This window comes from Pocillopora damicornis, chromosome 13 (genome assembly GCF_964200805.1).
Source record: "Pocillopora damicornis chromosome 13, jaPocDami1.2, whole genome shotgun sequence".
NCBI lineage: Eukaryota > Metazoa > Cnidaria > Anthozoa > Scleractinia > Pocilloporidae > Pocillopora > Pocillopora damicornis.
The window spans coordinates 14,252,532-14,265,747 of record NC_142682.1 but is presented as its reverse complement, the minus strand read 5'-3'; the positions used below and the strand labels follow the sequence as shown (position 1 = coordinate 14,265,747).

At 39.2% G+C, this 13,216-nt stretch overlaps 3 protein-coding genes across 7 annotated transcripts in view; 2 read left to right on the top strand and 1 right to left on the bottom strand.

Moving 5' to 3' along the window:
* The window catches only part of LOC113680379 (QRFP-like peptide receptor), a 10,900-nt gene extending 6,494 nt beyond the window's left edge, over window positions 1-4,406 (top strand). For 4 of the 5 annotated variants that reach the window (XR_016182367.1, XR_016182368.1, XM_089191783.1 and 1 more), the window contains exon 2: window positions 2,733-4,406. Coding sequence is in view for 3 of the 5 variants with exons in the window: in XM_089191783.1 (XP_089047909.1) it covers window positions 2,923-3,900 (978 nt within the window). In the remaining 2 variants the exon portion in view is untranslated. Of the gene's footprint in view, window positions 1-1,850; window positions 2,316-2,732 lie in introns of those variants that run through there. The other variant, XM_089191781.1, reaches the window with a different exon arrangement.
* Window positions 4,407-7,915: 3,509 nt separating this feature from the next.
* Window positions 7,916-10,275, top strand: LOC113680359 (QRFP-like peptide receptor). The gene has a single exon (XM_027197386.2). It carries the CDS (start codon window positions 8,845-8,847, stop codon window positions 9,997-9,999), a length of 1,155 nt encoding a protein of 384 aa, XP_027053187.2. The 5' UTR covers window positions 7,916-8,844; the 3' UTR covers window positions 10,000-10,275.
* Window positions 10,276-11,219: 944 nt separating this feature from the next.
* LOC113680369 (putative neuropeptide Y receptor type 6) lies at window positions 11,220-13,094 on the bottom strand. Its single transcript, XM_027197397.2, has one exon. The coding sequence runs from the start codon at window positions 12,426-12,428 to the stop codon at window positions 11,328-11,330; it is 1,101 nt and encodes a 366-aa protein (XP_027053198.2). The 5' UTR covers window positions 12,429-13,094; the 3' UTR covers window positions 11,220-11,327.
* Between the last annotated feature and the right edge of the window lie 122 nt (window positions 13,095-13,216).

Sequence of the window (13,216 nt, the reverse complement as noted above, 5' to 3'; positions counted from 1 at the left end):
AATTAGCCACCGTAAAGCCGTAAAGAGTAAAAAAGCTGACGTTTCGAGCGTTAGCCCTTCGTCAGAGAAGGGCTAACGCTCGAAACGTCAGCTTTTTTACTCTTTACGGTGGCTAATTTACGTTTTCAACCCAGTTGTTAACACTAAATTACCTTCTTTGTTCTACACTGTTTGTGTGCTGTGTGCTGAATGCTAAGCTATTCATCGGTTTTCACATAGTTCATTTCACAATTTCATGTTTCAACTCGACACAGGCGACTAGACTGTTATCATTTGGTTAAACTATTCATATTTAGGGTGTTCTGTTTTACGAAGGAAGACTAAACCGTCTATAATTTGGCCATGCCATTCCTTTATTAGCTATGCTATGCTGCGGCTGATCCTTGGACCAGCTTTGTATTTGCTGACCCATTTGACATCTTTGTATTTTTGGTGGTGACGGCCATACACTTGCTCTTTAATTTTAATAACAAATAAGTCTAGTGGAGCTAATCAGGCCACAAAATAAAATCAATGTCACTGAAGCGAATTGTTTGAAGATCTTTGAAATCGATTGAAGATCGATCGGTATTTCGAATTTTTGATTTCGGCTATATTTCCACAACTGCGTTTCGTAATGTTCAAGAAAAGAAATAGAAAATGTTGTTACATTGATTTCGAGAATAACCCGTCAGTTACATTTACACAAAACTTTGTTTCTATTTCTCTTTTCATTAAACAACTTCTTTTGCGAATGAGAGTTTCATTCCAGCTTCCGCAAGTTATCTAATCGGTAGGGAGTCAACGCTCGACGGGAAAGGGGGGCAAGCCAATCAGATTGCCTGTGTTTTACGATAGTTTTAGTGAGCATTTAACTAATTTAAAAGGTATAGATCGCCAATGATCCCTGAAGACCGCAAACATCTTGAGTCATCCGCCTACACCTGTCGGATCGTTTTTGCGAACGTGACATTTTAGAAAACGCCCGAACACTGCTATTTTTAACTTAAACTTACTGCTTTCTGATAAGTTCTAAGGGCAATATCTTTGCCTCAGTTACTCGACTGGAACGAGGTCTCCTGTCAAACCCAGTTTCTGAAAGTATCTTGCTCGGCATACGTGCTCAAACTCCCTTGCTTCCCTCTGTCGGAGGGTTTCTGTAAGTCGTGAATATAGCATACACAATATGTGAGCAATATGAATGAAATTTCATGAAAATTTAGTCTAACTAAAATTGTTAAAGATTTGCTTTTCAAGTTGGCCTAAATCAATTCAGGCTCAACTCCGTCCAATTTTCCCTATATATATCCTGTCATAGTTTTCCTCGGCTGTTGTCTATTGAATATTACCATCTTTTAAATTCCTTATTTTAGGATTGTAAATTATCAGTTCATATTCCCTTTGACCTGCATTTGACAGGTAGTTGAGGAAATAGCGTAATTACTCGATGAAACGCAGCGGTGTTCATCAATAGTTTAGCGTTTTGATGCGGCCTCTACTCAAAATACGTTTTCATTTCTTAGACCATAAAAAAATATCTCTATAAATTACTCGTTAATCATGACCATGCCGCACTACAAAAACATGGTTAAAGTTGCAGTATCCTACTCTTTATTTTATTGAAATGAAATACACTTATTTATACACTTGGGTCAGATGCAAAGTAATTTCCTCGTTACGTTTCATGAGTAATACGTACGGCACATGAGACGAAGTTCTGCTTGCTGTCACAGTGAAATACCGGAAGACGAGGGCGATTAAGAGAGACTTCCTAATTCCCCTTCTTCTCTCCACCTGGGAATCTCCACGCAATTTTTGAAACATTGTATTGTTTAGCTGGCCATACAGTTTGGTAAAACAAGTTGCATCAGAATTAAAGAAACTTATTTGGATCATGATTATTAACAGGAATGACAGCTATCAATGGGTCCACTTACCCCCCGACCATCTATACACGGTTTATTGCAAAGTGCGACAAGAGTGGTTACAAAATGCGATAGCTTTCGGCGTGATGGTCGCACTGTGCGACAGTTTTTTTTTCTTATAAAGTGCGATAAGTGTTTACAAAGGGAAAATGTTATTACAGAGAGCGACAGAAAATATCTTGAAGTGAGGCCAAGACTTACGGCAAGCCGGCCCCTTTCAATTAAAACAGTATCGAATGACCACAAGAGGACACGAGTGATCGTGATATGTCTGGAGACTTTAGTACTGTCTTTGTTTCTTTACACGCTATAAAGATAACGGGCTCGTATTTATGGTAGAAATAACTCATTACTTCGAACTCAGAACGGTCACCAGTTAGCGATCTAAAAGGGTTAAGATATATAAACACGGTAAGCTTTTTAGCCATCTTTCAAAAACCGTTAGAACAGACATTGCCACAGGGGTCGTCGCTGTGTCCGCTTTGTATGACATAGCGGAGTGATATGAATTCAGGTGTACCAGCATGATTTGTTCTTAATCTATCGCAGAAGTTGAAGTTAAGAACTTTTTGAGTCTTATCTCTCAAGGTACATGTGAGTGCCTTAGTCTTACTGCCTCCTAGGCATGAGTCGTTAAAAGCGTTCAATGACTCTGATTAACAAGTGTTACATAATTTGGTGGCGTCATTTCCTCTCAAGGACGTCACGCAGACTACTTAACTAAGTAGTGTAAATGAGTCTCCTGTATTATTTATAGTCACATCTTTTTCTTGAGTTATTAACGGAGAAAGGACCCATTTAACTTAAGCTCTTTATTGGAATTCGTAGGATTGGCCACCTTTCTGATGTGTTGAAAGTAACTGAAGACACAAGGGAACGATTTAAGGGCCATAGAAGCTGCAAATGCTCCATAATAATCCTTTGTTAGAGTTCGTAGCTACGGACGCTGCGGTGAAACCATCCTAGTGTGACCTATGACGGGAGGAATATTTCATTCCCTCTAAAGACGGAGCGAAGAATGCTTGGAAACAATTCCTCAACGATTTTGCATCGACCTGGTTCAGACAGCAATGAGACAAAATGTGCTGCTTTCACGGTTGGACTAGTTGAAGTTTATATCACAATCCATTTTGTCACTATTCTGGTGTCCTTGGTGGGAAACATTCTTCTGATTATTTCCTATGTGAGAATGAAGGAAACGTTAATGCTTCCTATCGCCAACATGGCTGTATCTGACCTGCTGACTACACTTTTTCTAATGCCTCGTCTTGTTAGACGAGAGCTCACCGGATCCAACGATTTCCTCATTCGTGGAGTTACAGGTACATTACTGTGCAAACTATGCTCCTTCCTAAGCGACATATCGCTATCTGTGTCGACCCAGAGCTTAGTACTCATAGCTGCTGAGCGATTTCTCGCGATTGCTTGTCCAATTTTATATAGGAAGGTAATGACAGTGAAAAGACGCTATCTCTTCGTAGGCTTAACATGGATAATATCCATGGGAATTCATTCGCCATACTTTTACGGTTTCCGTCTGTCTACTAATAATATTTGTGAAATGAACTGGGAACCAGCTTTCGATCATAAGTCGACGCAGCCACGCTACGTGCTTTTTCTTTTCGTAACAGTTTTGCTTCTACCGTTAATTACTATCTCTGTGCTTTACTGCATTTTCGGCGTCAAGATTCGGCGAGATAAAGTAGCTTCGTCTCGAACTGAGAGAGGGGCCTTGAGACACCAGGAACGCAGCAGAAAGTTACAAAGAATGGGAATAGCTACTGTAACGGCGTTCTTAATCTGTTGGCTCCTTTATATAGTGATAAATGTTTTCAAAGAGCTTTCTTCAAATACTGATTATGAGTGTAGCCAAGGTTTTAAGATAGTAGACAATATATCTCGCGTTTTAGCAAGCTGTTACTCTGCTGTAAATCCCTGTATTTGCTTTATATTTGTGAAAAGCTTTTCTCGTCAACTTTTCGCGTTATGCAGATGAGAAGGTTCACTGAAAGGGATCATAGAGATAGATGTTTGCAGGAAATAATACCTATTGTGTTCAATTTTGATCAGCACGCTGGGGAGCCATCACTCCGAAGTCATAGCCGTTTTGGCAAGGACGTTGAATTGGTTTTTAGCCACAAGTGAGCTCCATAACCATTAGCCAAGCAGTCTACTGACTGAGTTTCAACAACATTTTATTTTTAACGATGACTACGGTCTAAAGCCTTATGGAGTGGTATAAGTATTTGTATGTAAAGGAACTTTATTCATTTAAACTCTTACAGATCAAAATAGTGCCAATATCAGTGATGTAAATTTCGTAATCATATCTTGAATTTATGCCAACATGGATCGCATATCCCTTGATTTAATATATCTCTCACCGGTGTAGGAAAGTGATGATTGATGGCAATGTTTTAGTAGTTGGTTAGTGTTTTTAGAACGTCGAAATAGTAGTCAGTCTTAAGCACATTAGTACAGAATAAAACAATTCAAAAAGCCGACAGGTGTACGTGCTTAAGCGTGGCGAACGGATATAGCTTAATTACAATCTTTTCCTGTGACGCACGAATAAGCATCTTTCTGCGAACAAAGGCCACTTTATCTAATTAACCTTATTTCTGGGATAATGTCGTCACATTTAGATAATATAGCACTGAAAAAATATAACCAAATACATTACACTAGTCAAGGCGCCTAATTGAAAGTTTATTTTTCCTTCCTTTCTCAAAAAATATTTACCATAGCTGTGCTGCTATGTTATCAGTGAATATGTGAAATTTCTTCCTTTAGCGTGACGTCCTCCTCAACCCTGTTTGATTTTTTTTGCCTTCAGGCTATCTCAAATATTGCATTACGTGTCGATTTCATTAAATAGTTGAATCAATTGAATAGTTTGGTGCTGATTCACCTGAAAAACGCCGCGTACCTCTTCTATCTTTACTGAAAATGAAACTGTGCGTTCATCTACGCAACCGAGTTAATCTCATTTACTGACAACTATTTAGATGCAGAAGACAGTGCCTTGAGCTTCCTTACCGTCAAGGAATGACCTTTTAAAGTTCAGTCAGCGTCTTAACCACGTATCTTTCCACACACGAAATTTACAATATGGGAAATATGTGGTTTTTGTCTTAAAGGCCTTGCGGCTGAACCTAGTCAAACTTTCTACATTCGAACCTGTATTTAGCGGTCACGAATGAATGGTCATTCAGGTCAGGAATGGCGACCGCTAAATACAGGTTAGATAGAATAGGGGTTTGATAAAAAAAAAAGCCGTTTAGGATCAATATCAGTGGATCATCGATCAGTTCATGAACAAATACTCGCACCAAAATACTACTAGCATTAATTTTTCGGGAAAAAAAGACGAATTTAATTTTACTTGAAACTTGTTCTTAGTTTCATTTGATTGGTTCCGCTTTAACTGAACGTTCAGTACAGGTAAAAGAAAATACAAAGGGGCCGTTGGTACTCACTCATAGGTGACTAAGACCGCTTGATAAAGGTTACCGCTGAAAAGAAGTAAAAATTACAGTTGTTAAGTGGAAACAAATTCGGCACTGACAAGCGACCGCTTAATACTGCAGGGTGACCGCTTTATACAGGTTTGATTTTGTAAAACATCTCCGTCCCCTATCCTCCCTTTACGTTCGGGCCGAGCCGCCTCGCCTGCCAGTTCTACCATTTGTATTTACTAAAGAACGCGTGCTAAATGTTCATTTACCAGGAGGATTATTTAACCATTTAACTTATATGAGTGACCAAGACAGAATTTCCCCTTACAATAGCAATACAATATCTACAAGATAAGTGATGAGAATAAAGAAAAATATCCATTTAGGGATAATTGGTTGATCCAATACTAACTTCTCTGGACTACCATCATAAGAATTGTACGGTTGACAACAAGGAGAATTACAAATTTGATCTAGGAGTTAAAGGGTTAATTTGTCACCATAAAATTGCTCAGAGGGTCGATTTGCATATGTTGAAACTGAAAACGCTTCCTGAATGCCAGATCGAACCATAGCAAACTATGGCTCACGAAAAACTGCTCCGATCGGAATGGAAAAGTCATTCTAAGAGTCTAAAATTATTTTGAGATGATAGCATTTGCTTTGTCGATGGTGAAGTAATGGGATAGGTCTTTTTTTAGATTTTTTAGATGTAGATTACGCGTTCTCTCGCCCCTCCCTCCCCCCACCCCCTCTGTCCACTCTAACTCCCAATCAAACATGGCCTGTCGGATAAACGATCGCGTTTTTATAACGTTAGCTCGCCCTAATAAGACGCCTGCATTGCGGGTTAACAGAAGATCGGTATCTTGGTTGTTGGTTGACGCCTGAGACTAAATTAAAGACTTCATGCATAAGTGCGATTATGAACATAAGAAAGTCATATCAACAAACAGTGGGCTACATTGGAGTAATAACAAAAGATTACGCAAAGCTCTCATCGCGAAAATGCGTAAAAAAATGTAATAATTATTCCACAAAGCTCCCAAGTGACAAGAACCTCAAAGAGATGAGACAGACACTAAATAATATCTTGCCCATTGAAAATAAACGCGCATCGGGTGGTGACTCATCAAATCTGTCAGCGACAAAGTTCAACGAGTTTTTTTGCATCAATCGCATGGAATTTATGCAATGTCTTAAAAGACCGAGCCTTTTCTCAATTTTAGTTCCCAGAGTTAACAAGGACTTTACTGTTGACGTCAGTTTTGAAAGCTATGAGCTGTCAAAATTAGAACTATCGAAAGCTACTGGGCTCGACAAAATCCCTGCAAAACTGCTCCAAGACGCAGCGGCTCCGTTATAGCCAAGGCAGTATATAGCTTATCTTATAAACCTCACGATCTCGACAGGTGAAATTCCGTCACAGTGGAAGGAAGATAAAGTAACTCCAATTTATAATACTGGGAGAAAAGATGATAAGAACAACTATCATTCAATTTCAGTTCTCCCCTTGATTTCTAAAGTGATGGAATTTGCAATTCAAGCTCAACTTTTGGCCTTTCTTGACGAAAACAAAGTTCTATCAGTTTTTTAATCCCTTTTCCGTAAGAAGCATTCCACTGAAACTGCAGTTGTCTACCTGGTTGATCATATATTAGATTACATAGACAGTTAACAGGTAACCGGTGCTGCCCTTGTCGATCTGAAAAAGACCTTTGATCTTGTTGATCACCACTGCCTCCTTCACAAGCTAGAGCACCATGGAGTTAGAGGATACAGTCTTACCTGGTTCAGAAATTATCTCACTACTCGTTCGCAGACAGTTCAATATGGAGAGGTGTTATCATCCAGTCTTCCTCTACTGCTTCGGTGTTCCCAAAGGTTCCTTACTGAGATCATTTGTGACATACATAAATGACCTGCCTCAATGTTTGCTGCACTCGGCGATAAGTATTATGCCGATGGCTCAGTGATCCATTATACTGGGTCCAATATTAACATCATTAGAGAAAATCTACAAGAAGACCTCAAACGAGTCAAGCAGTGGTTGATGAGTAGCAGATTAATACTAAATCAGAGCAAAACGAAAGGAAACTACTGCAAACCTCATCAGACTTTGTGCTGCAGATCTAAGGTTCAATTATCTTGGGGTTATGCTCGATGAACAGCTTCTGGAGAGAGCATACCGACTCCCTTTGTAACAAAGTCAATAAGTGTTTGGGACTTTTAGCACGGATAAAATCTTGCCGTACTCTTAAAGCAGCGAAGTGTGTCTGCAATACCCTTATTGAGCCAATTCTGTAGGGTGGGCTGAGTAGGAAATGAAACAGAAAAGACACAAATGTGCTTTAGTTTATAAATGCTTAAATAAGCAAATATTTAACTATTTTATTAGAAACTATAATGCACGTAGCTATGACACTCTCAGAAGAACCGATTTGCACCTGCCCAAACCGAAGTTAAGTCTTAGCAAACGAACTTTTAAGTGTTCGGACTCAACCCTTTTTAATTTGTTGCCTTGTTACATTCAAAACGCGGAACCACTTTCTTTCTTCACATTTTTAATGAATACTAACGATTTTTAACATTTTGTTTTTTTAAATTATTACATTTTGTATTTTTAAACTAATATTTATTATATTTTTGAATAAATATTTACTGTATTTTTAAAAAATTATACTCTTTATTCCAAGTTCCCCCTGGATACCAGCCTTACGGCTAATTGGGCCACCCAGGTAAAATAAAGTACCCTAAATAAAAAGAATATGTGCCATTTCCTATGAACGCCGGAAGATACCAAGGCTGCTGGCCCTTAAAAGGCGTGAAAACGGCAGCTCTCTGTCAATTTGTACTAAACTGTGTGATTTAATTATCCAGTTTGCTGGGATATTAGATCACGAAAAGCATTAAACCACAAGAAACCACCGTACCCGCAAACATTGCTCCAGGCCTTGACACTACTACTCCTTTGCATGACAAAGCAATCTGATAGTATTAATTCTTTGTTCTCAGTTTATTTTTAAAACGAAGGCTCAAAGCTGTTCAGTTCAGATCAGTTAACAATGTCTATTAATTGATCGCTTCCAAGTTTGACAGAAATTGAGAGCGCTATGACGTAATTTTGTGGTGTGCCCAATCACTTGTGTTTCCTCATGAATGACGAACGGTGTATTCAAATCTGCGAAATAGGTGCGTTGTTATGTTGATTGTGGTTGAAACTGTCTTTACAATCAGACACAGACAAAGCAGCTGCTGAGTTTTACCTTCTTGAACAGAAGCTATTGAAAGGCATGGTTCATTCCCTGCTGGGGCTACAGCGGCTGAATGAAAAAATTCAGCTCAATTTATAACTGAAGACCCTGATTGCGCAGCATGGTGTCTTCGAGTCTTACTAGAAAGTGAAAGCGTCCAACTGTGACCTGTTAACGGGAGAACCTATTTTAGCCCGGCCCTAAAGACAAAATAAACAGCTTGTCACGATGATTTCTTCAAACGCAAACAACATATCCGTGGTTTTGGACCATGCTGGTTCGGACAGGAATGATACTTCTACGCCAACAAAATGTGCCGCTTTCACTGTTGGACCCATGGAAATTTATATCACAATACATGTTCTCACTCTTTTAGTGTCCTTGGTGGGAAACATTCTTATCATTGCTGCTTATGTGAGAATGAAGGAAAATATTTTGCTCCCTATCGCCAACATGGCTGCATCTGATCTGCTGACTGCACTCTTTCTAATGCCTCGCCTTTTAACAAGAGAGTTCACTCGATCCAACGTTTTCCTCGTTCGAGGAGGTACAGGTACATTTCTGTGCAAGATGTGTACTTTTCTAAGCGACGTATCGTTGTCTGTGTCGACCCAGAGCGTATTGCTTATAGCCACTGAACGATTCCTTGCTATTGTTTATCCACTTCTGTATAAGAAGGTGTTCACGGTGAAAAGACGCTATCTCTTCGTCGCTTTAACATGGATAGCTTCCATGGCGATTCATTCGCCATACTTTTACATTTTCCGTCTGTCTGCCGATAACACGTGTCAACCCAACTGGGAACCAGCTTTTGATCATGAGTCGACGCAGCCACGCTACCTGATCTTTCTATTCATAACAGTTTTGTTTTTACCGCTGCTTTCTATTTCTGTGCTTTATGGTATTATCCATGTTAAACTTCAGAGAGATAAATTGGCTTCGTCTCGAACTGAGAGAGGGGCTGTAAGACATCAAGAACGCAGCAGGAAGTTACAAAGGATGGGAATAGCTACTATCATTGCGTTCTTACTTTGCTGGACGCTTTATATTGGAATAAGTGTTTTCAAACTATTTTCCCCAAATGATCAACAGAATTGTAATATAGGTTTCAGGATGTTTGATCATATTTCTCGAGTTTTGGTAAGCTGCTATCCTGCGGTAAATGCGAGCATTTGCTTCATTTTCGTACAGGGCTTTACTCAGCAGCTTATAGGTATGTGTAGACGAAAACGCCAACGATCAGTCACTACTGAAATAGTACAAGATTGGTCTGCGGAGAACAACTGCAGTCGCATAAGATCTGAATCAGCGCAAACATTGAGCTCGTTACTGATCACGAGAAACGGGAACAATTGCTCACTCGTTGATTCCCATCTAGTCTAAGACCCATCCTTTCTTTGTCTTAGACTAGTCTAGAATTGACTAATAGAAATGCCCAGTTGAAAACAAGCTAATTTGCATACTTAGATGTGCGACTTTCTGATGAAATTTACATTCTAATTTCATCATGTTATTGTTTTAAGCGATCGAGTGCATGTCTGGTAAACCGATGTGTTTATGAAGCACTTTTCCCTCGAGATAGTTACTCGCAAATGGTTAAGTATGCAATTTTTTATCAACTTAATGGGATTTTGGAAATAAAATATTCACGAAATGAAATTTTTCGAAACTTGTTTCGTCGATCTTGCGGTCGCTTCTCGTGACTTGGGCGAACGTGTCGAGTATCATTTGGCACGCAAACCTTAGATTAGGGCACTTCAGTTGCTCATAGCAACGCTACCTACACGTACGTGAATTTCATTCAATCATTAGCATGAACAGTGTCTTAAGAAGAACGTTAATGAAAATAAATCGGCCTATGTAGATCAGTACTGGACGAGGAATCAATGATGCAAATACCAGCTGCTTTTTTTGCCATATGTCAATCTACCGTTTTCCATAAAGTATTTCTACATTTTTCTCCACTCATCTCTTATTCTCCTTCTTAGAAAAAAAATAACTCCCAATCCCAAAATCAAAATATTCTACTAAAAAGAAGCTGCAGCCTACTGGTGCTCTTGGGGAGAATGTGACACGTGGTACAGATCCAAGGGATCTGTAAACTATCTATTCTTTACCTCTACTTGTGAATCATTTACCCAATCCAATTAAATAATCGTGGTGATGAACCCGTCCTAGATTTTTTTTTGAAGCTCCGTTTTTTTTTTTACCATCCCTCGGGGAAGGAGAAGTGGATAAAGTAGACTCGATCTGGCCTGCCTAACCCGGTCGGTTTCTCTGATGCACGTACTGCAAACATGTATACCTGATTTAGGTGTTCTGTGTTAATCATATGATTTGATAACATGAGGCTTCTGTTAAATGTTGGCAGGTCAAGTTTGCGAGCGTATCCAGTGTCTTGCCTAAGAACACAACACAGTAAATAGACAAGGGCCCAGACCTCGGCCATTCGATCCGAGATTTAACTGGTGAATGCTTATAGACTTCTTTCAAAAATGCCGAGCCTAATTTCTACACTTTCACTTCACCGCAAGTGATTTTCAAGCATCTTTGCGTCTTCTCTCTACATCCTGCCTGGTTTCATCATGTTGTAAAATCCAGGAAACGATTTTAGTGCTTTATTGATAAAAAAGGAAATTTACATCTAAAATGACATGACTCTTAGCAAGCCGAGAGGTGTCCCATGCAAATTACTGTGATATATTTTCACTTCAAATAATATGCGTGGGCAGCTTTTTCCTATATCGTCGCATTTTACCCCCATTTGTATCGCGTTGATGGTTCCGTTTGCACATTGCACTCAATTCGCGAGAAAAGACTTTTAGGAACATAAAACAAATACAAGGATTAACAGCACAGTAAGAGGTTACTAACACCCGAGATATAAAATAAATTATTTGAAACGTTTCGCTGCATTCAGGAACTGACGTAGGTGAAAAAAGCTGCAGAAAAGTAATAACAACATTGAGCGTCCAACATGTCAAAAACGCTGTTAAAGTAGCTGTGACCATCTTTTTTAAATTCTTGTTACGTTCATATTTTCTGCGAGCTCTATTTTCACTCAGACCTGTCACCATTTTGTCAACCCTCCGAAGCTTGATCATCGTCGTAAGGCACAAGATTGCCACCGCAAGGAGGGGCATAAATACAACTGTAACGTATAAAAAGGTGATATAGTGTAATTGAGCTGATCCATTGCTAAAGGCGGGTTCCCAGCTTGGCACACAAAACAAGGTTCCTGTGCCATTTTGTTTTTTATGTGTAATCAGTCGAAAAATGTAGAAATAGGGCGAGTGCAATGCCATGGCCAGGATCCACGTGACGGCAATGAGCACATAGCGAGTTCTCACGGTGACTTTCTTGTACAAGAAAGGATACACTACAGCCAAGAAGCGCTCCGCGGCGATCAATATCAAGTTCTGTGTTGATACCGACAGAGACACGTCACTCAAGAAAGTGGACATCTTACAGAGAAGTAGTCCTCCTAATCCGTGAACAAGGAAGGCGTTGGATCTGGTGATTTCTCTTGTTATCAAGCGAGGGATCAGAAAAACTCCGACAAATAGATCAGAGGCCGCCATGTTGGCAATAAAGACAGCGATCTTTTGTTTCATTCTTACGAACGCAAGTATAAGAAGTGTGTTTCCTGCTAGAGCAATTAACAACGTAGAAACATGTATTAAAACCATTGTTACTTGTATCGGACTCATGTTTACTCCTAGTTTTTCGCAATTTTCTTGTGGAGAAGTTGTGGTGTTGTGGAAACCTCCAACGTCCAAATTATCGGAGGAAACATTTACTCCGAGAGCCATTGTGCCGCTGTTTGTTTAAGAACACTGCCTCCTCTTTCGATCTTTTGTTCAATTAGTCTTAGCGCCGTCTTGGGCCCGGTTATTATAGACTCGAACAATGAATTGATTTAAATTGAAAAATTATTCAGCCCAGCATATCTCCAAAGCAAATTAATTCGAGAAATCATCGAGATTTCTATAGAAATTCTGTATTTATAGTTATACAAAAAGCCTATGCTATCGATATGGTCCAAGTACTTTTAAATTCTAAAGTAAAAACTTCATATGTCTCGGAAATACAGCATTGGAAAGTTACAATACAATTTGATAGTCAAAATATCGATTACGAATTGATAACATCTGAATTGCTGATACAATTTTCAAATTCACAGGTTTGTTTGACCGAAATAATGATCTACCTGGAAAGGATTCATCAACAATACCATTACACTTGAGAAAGACCGCTATTGATTTTCATGTTTGTTTTGTCATTTCATGTTTGTTTTGAAGGGAATCTCCAGAGGACATACTTGCCAGAATTTAGAACAAAGTCTAATTTCAAGCGATCTCTCTTGGATGAAATTGATCTTCGTAAAAACTATTTATAATTTAAATGCAAAGCCTCATATCCTCGCCTGATGCATGAATCATCAAATAAATCGGCGAGCCTTACTTGCGCCCGAGCTCTGAGAGGAGTTAAACTCCTCACGTAGCAATTATAATACTTTGCTGATGCTCTCTGTATCCATAGTTGCGGTTGATGTGAAATGATTACATAATTGTGAAAGAAACCTGTCACCCAGTGCACC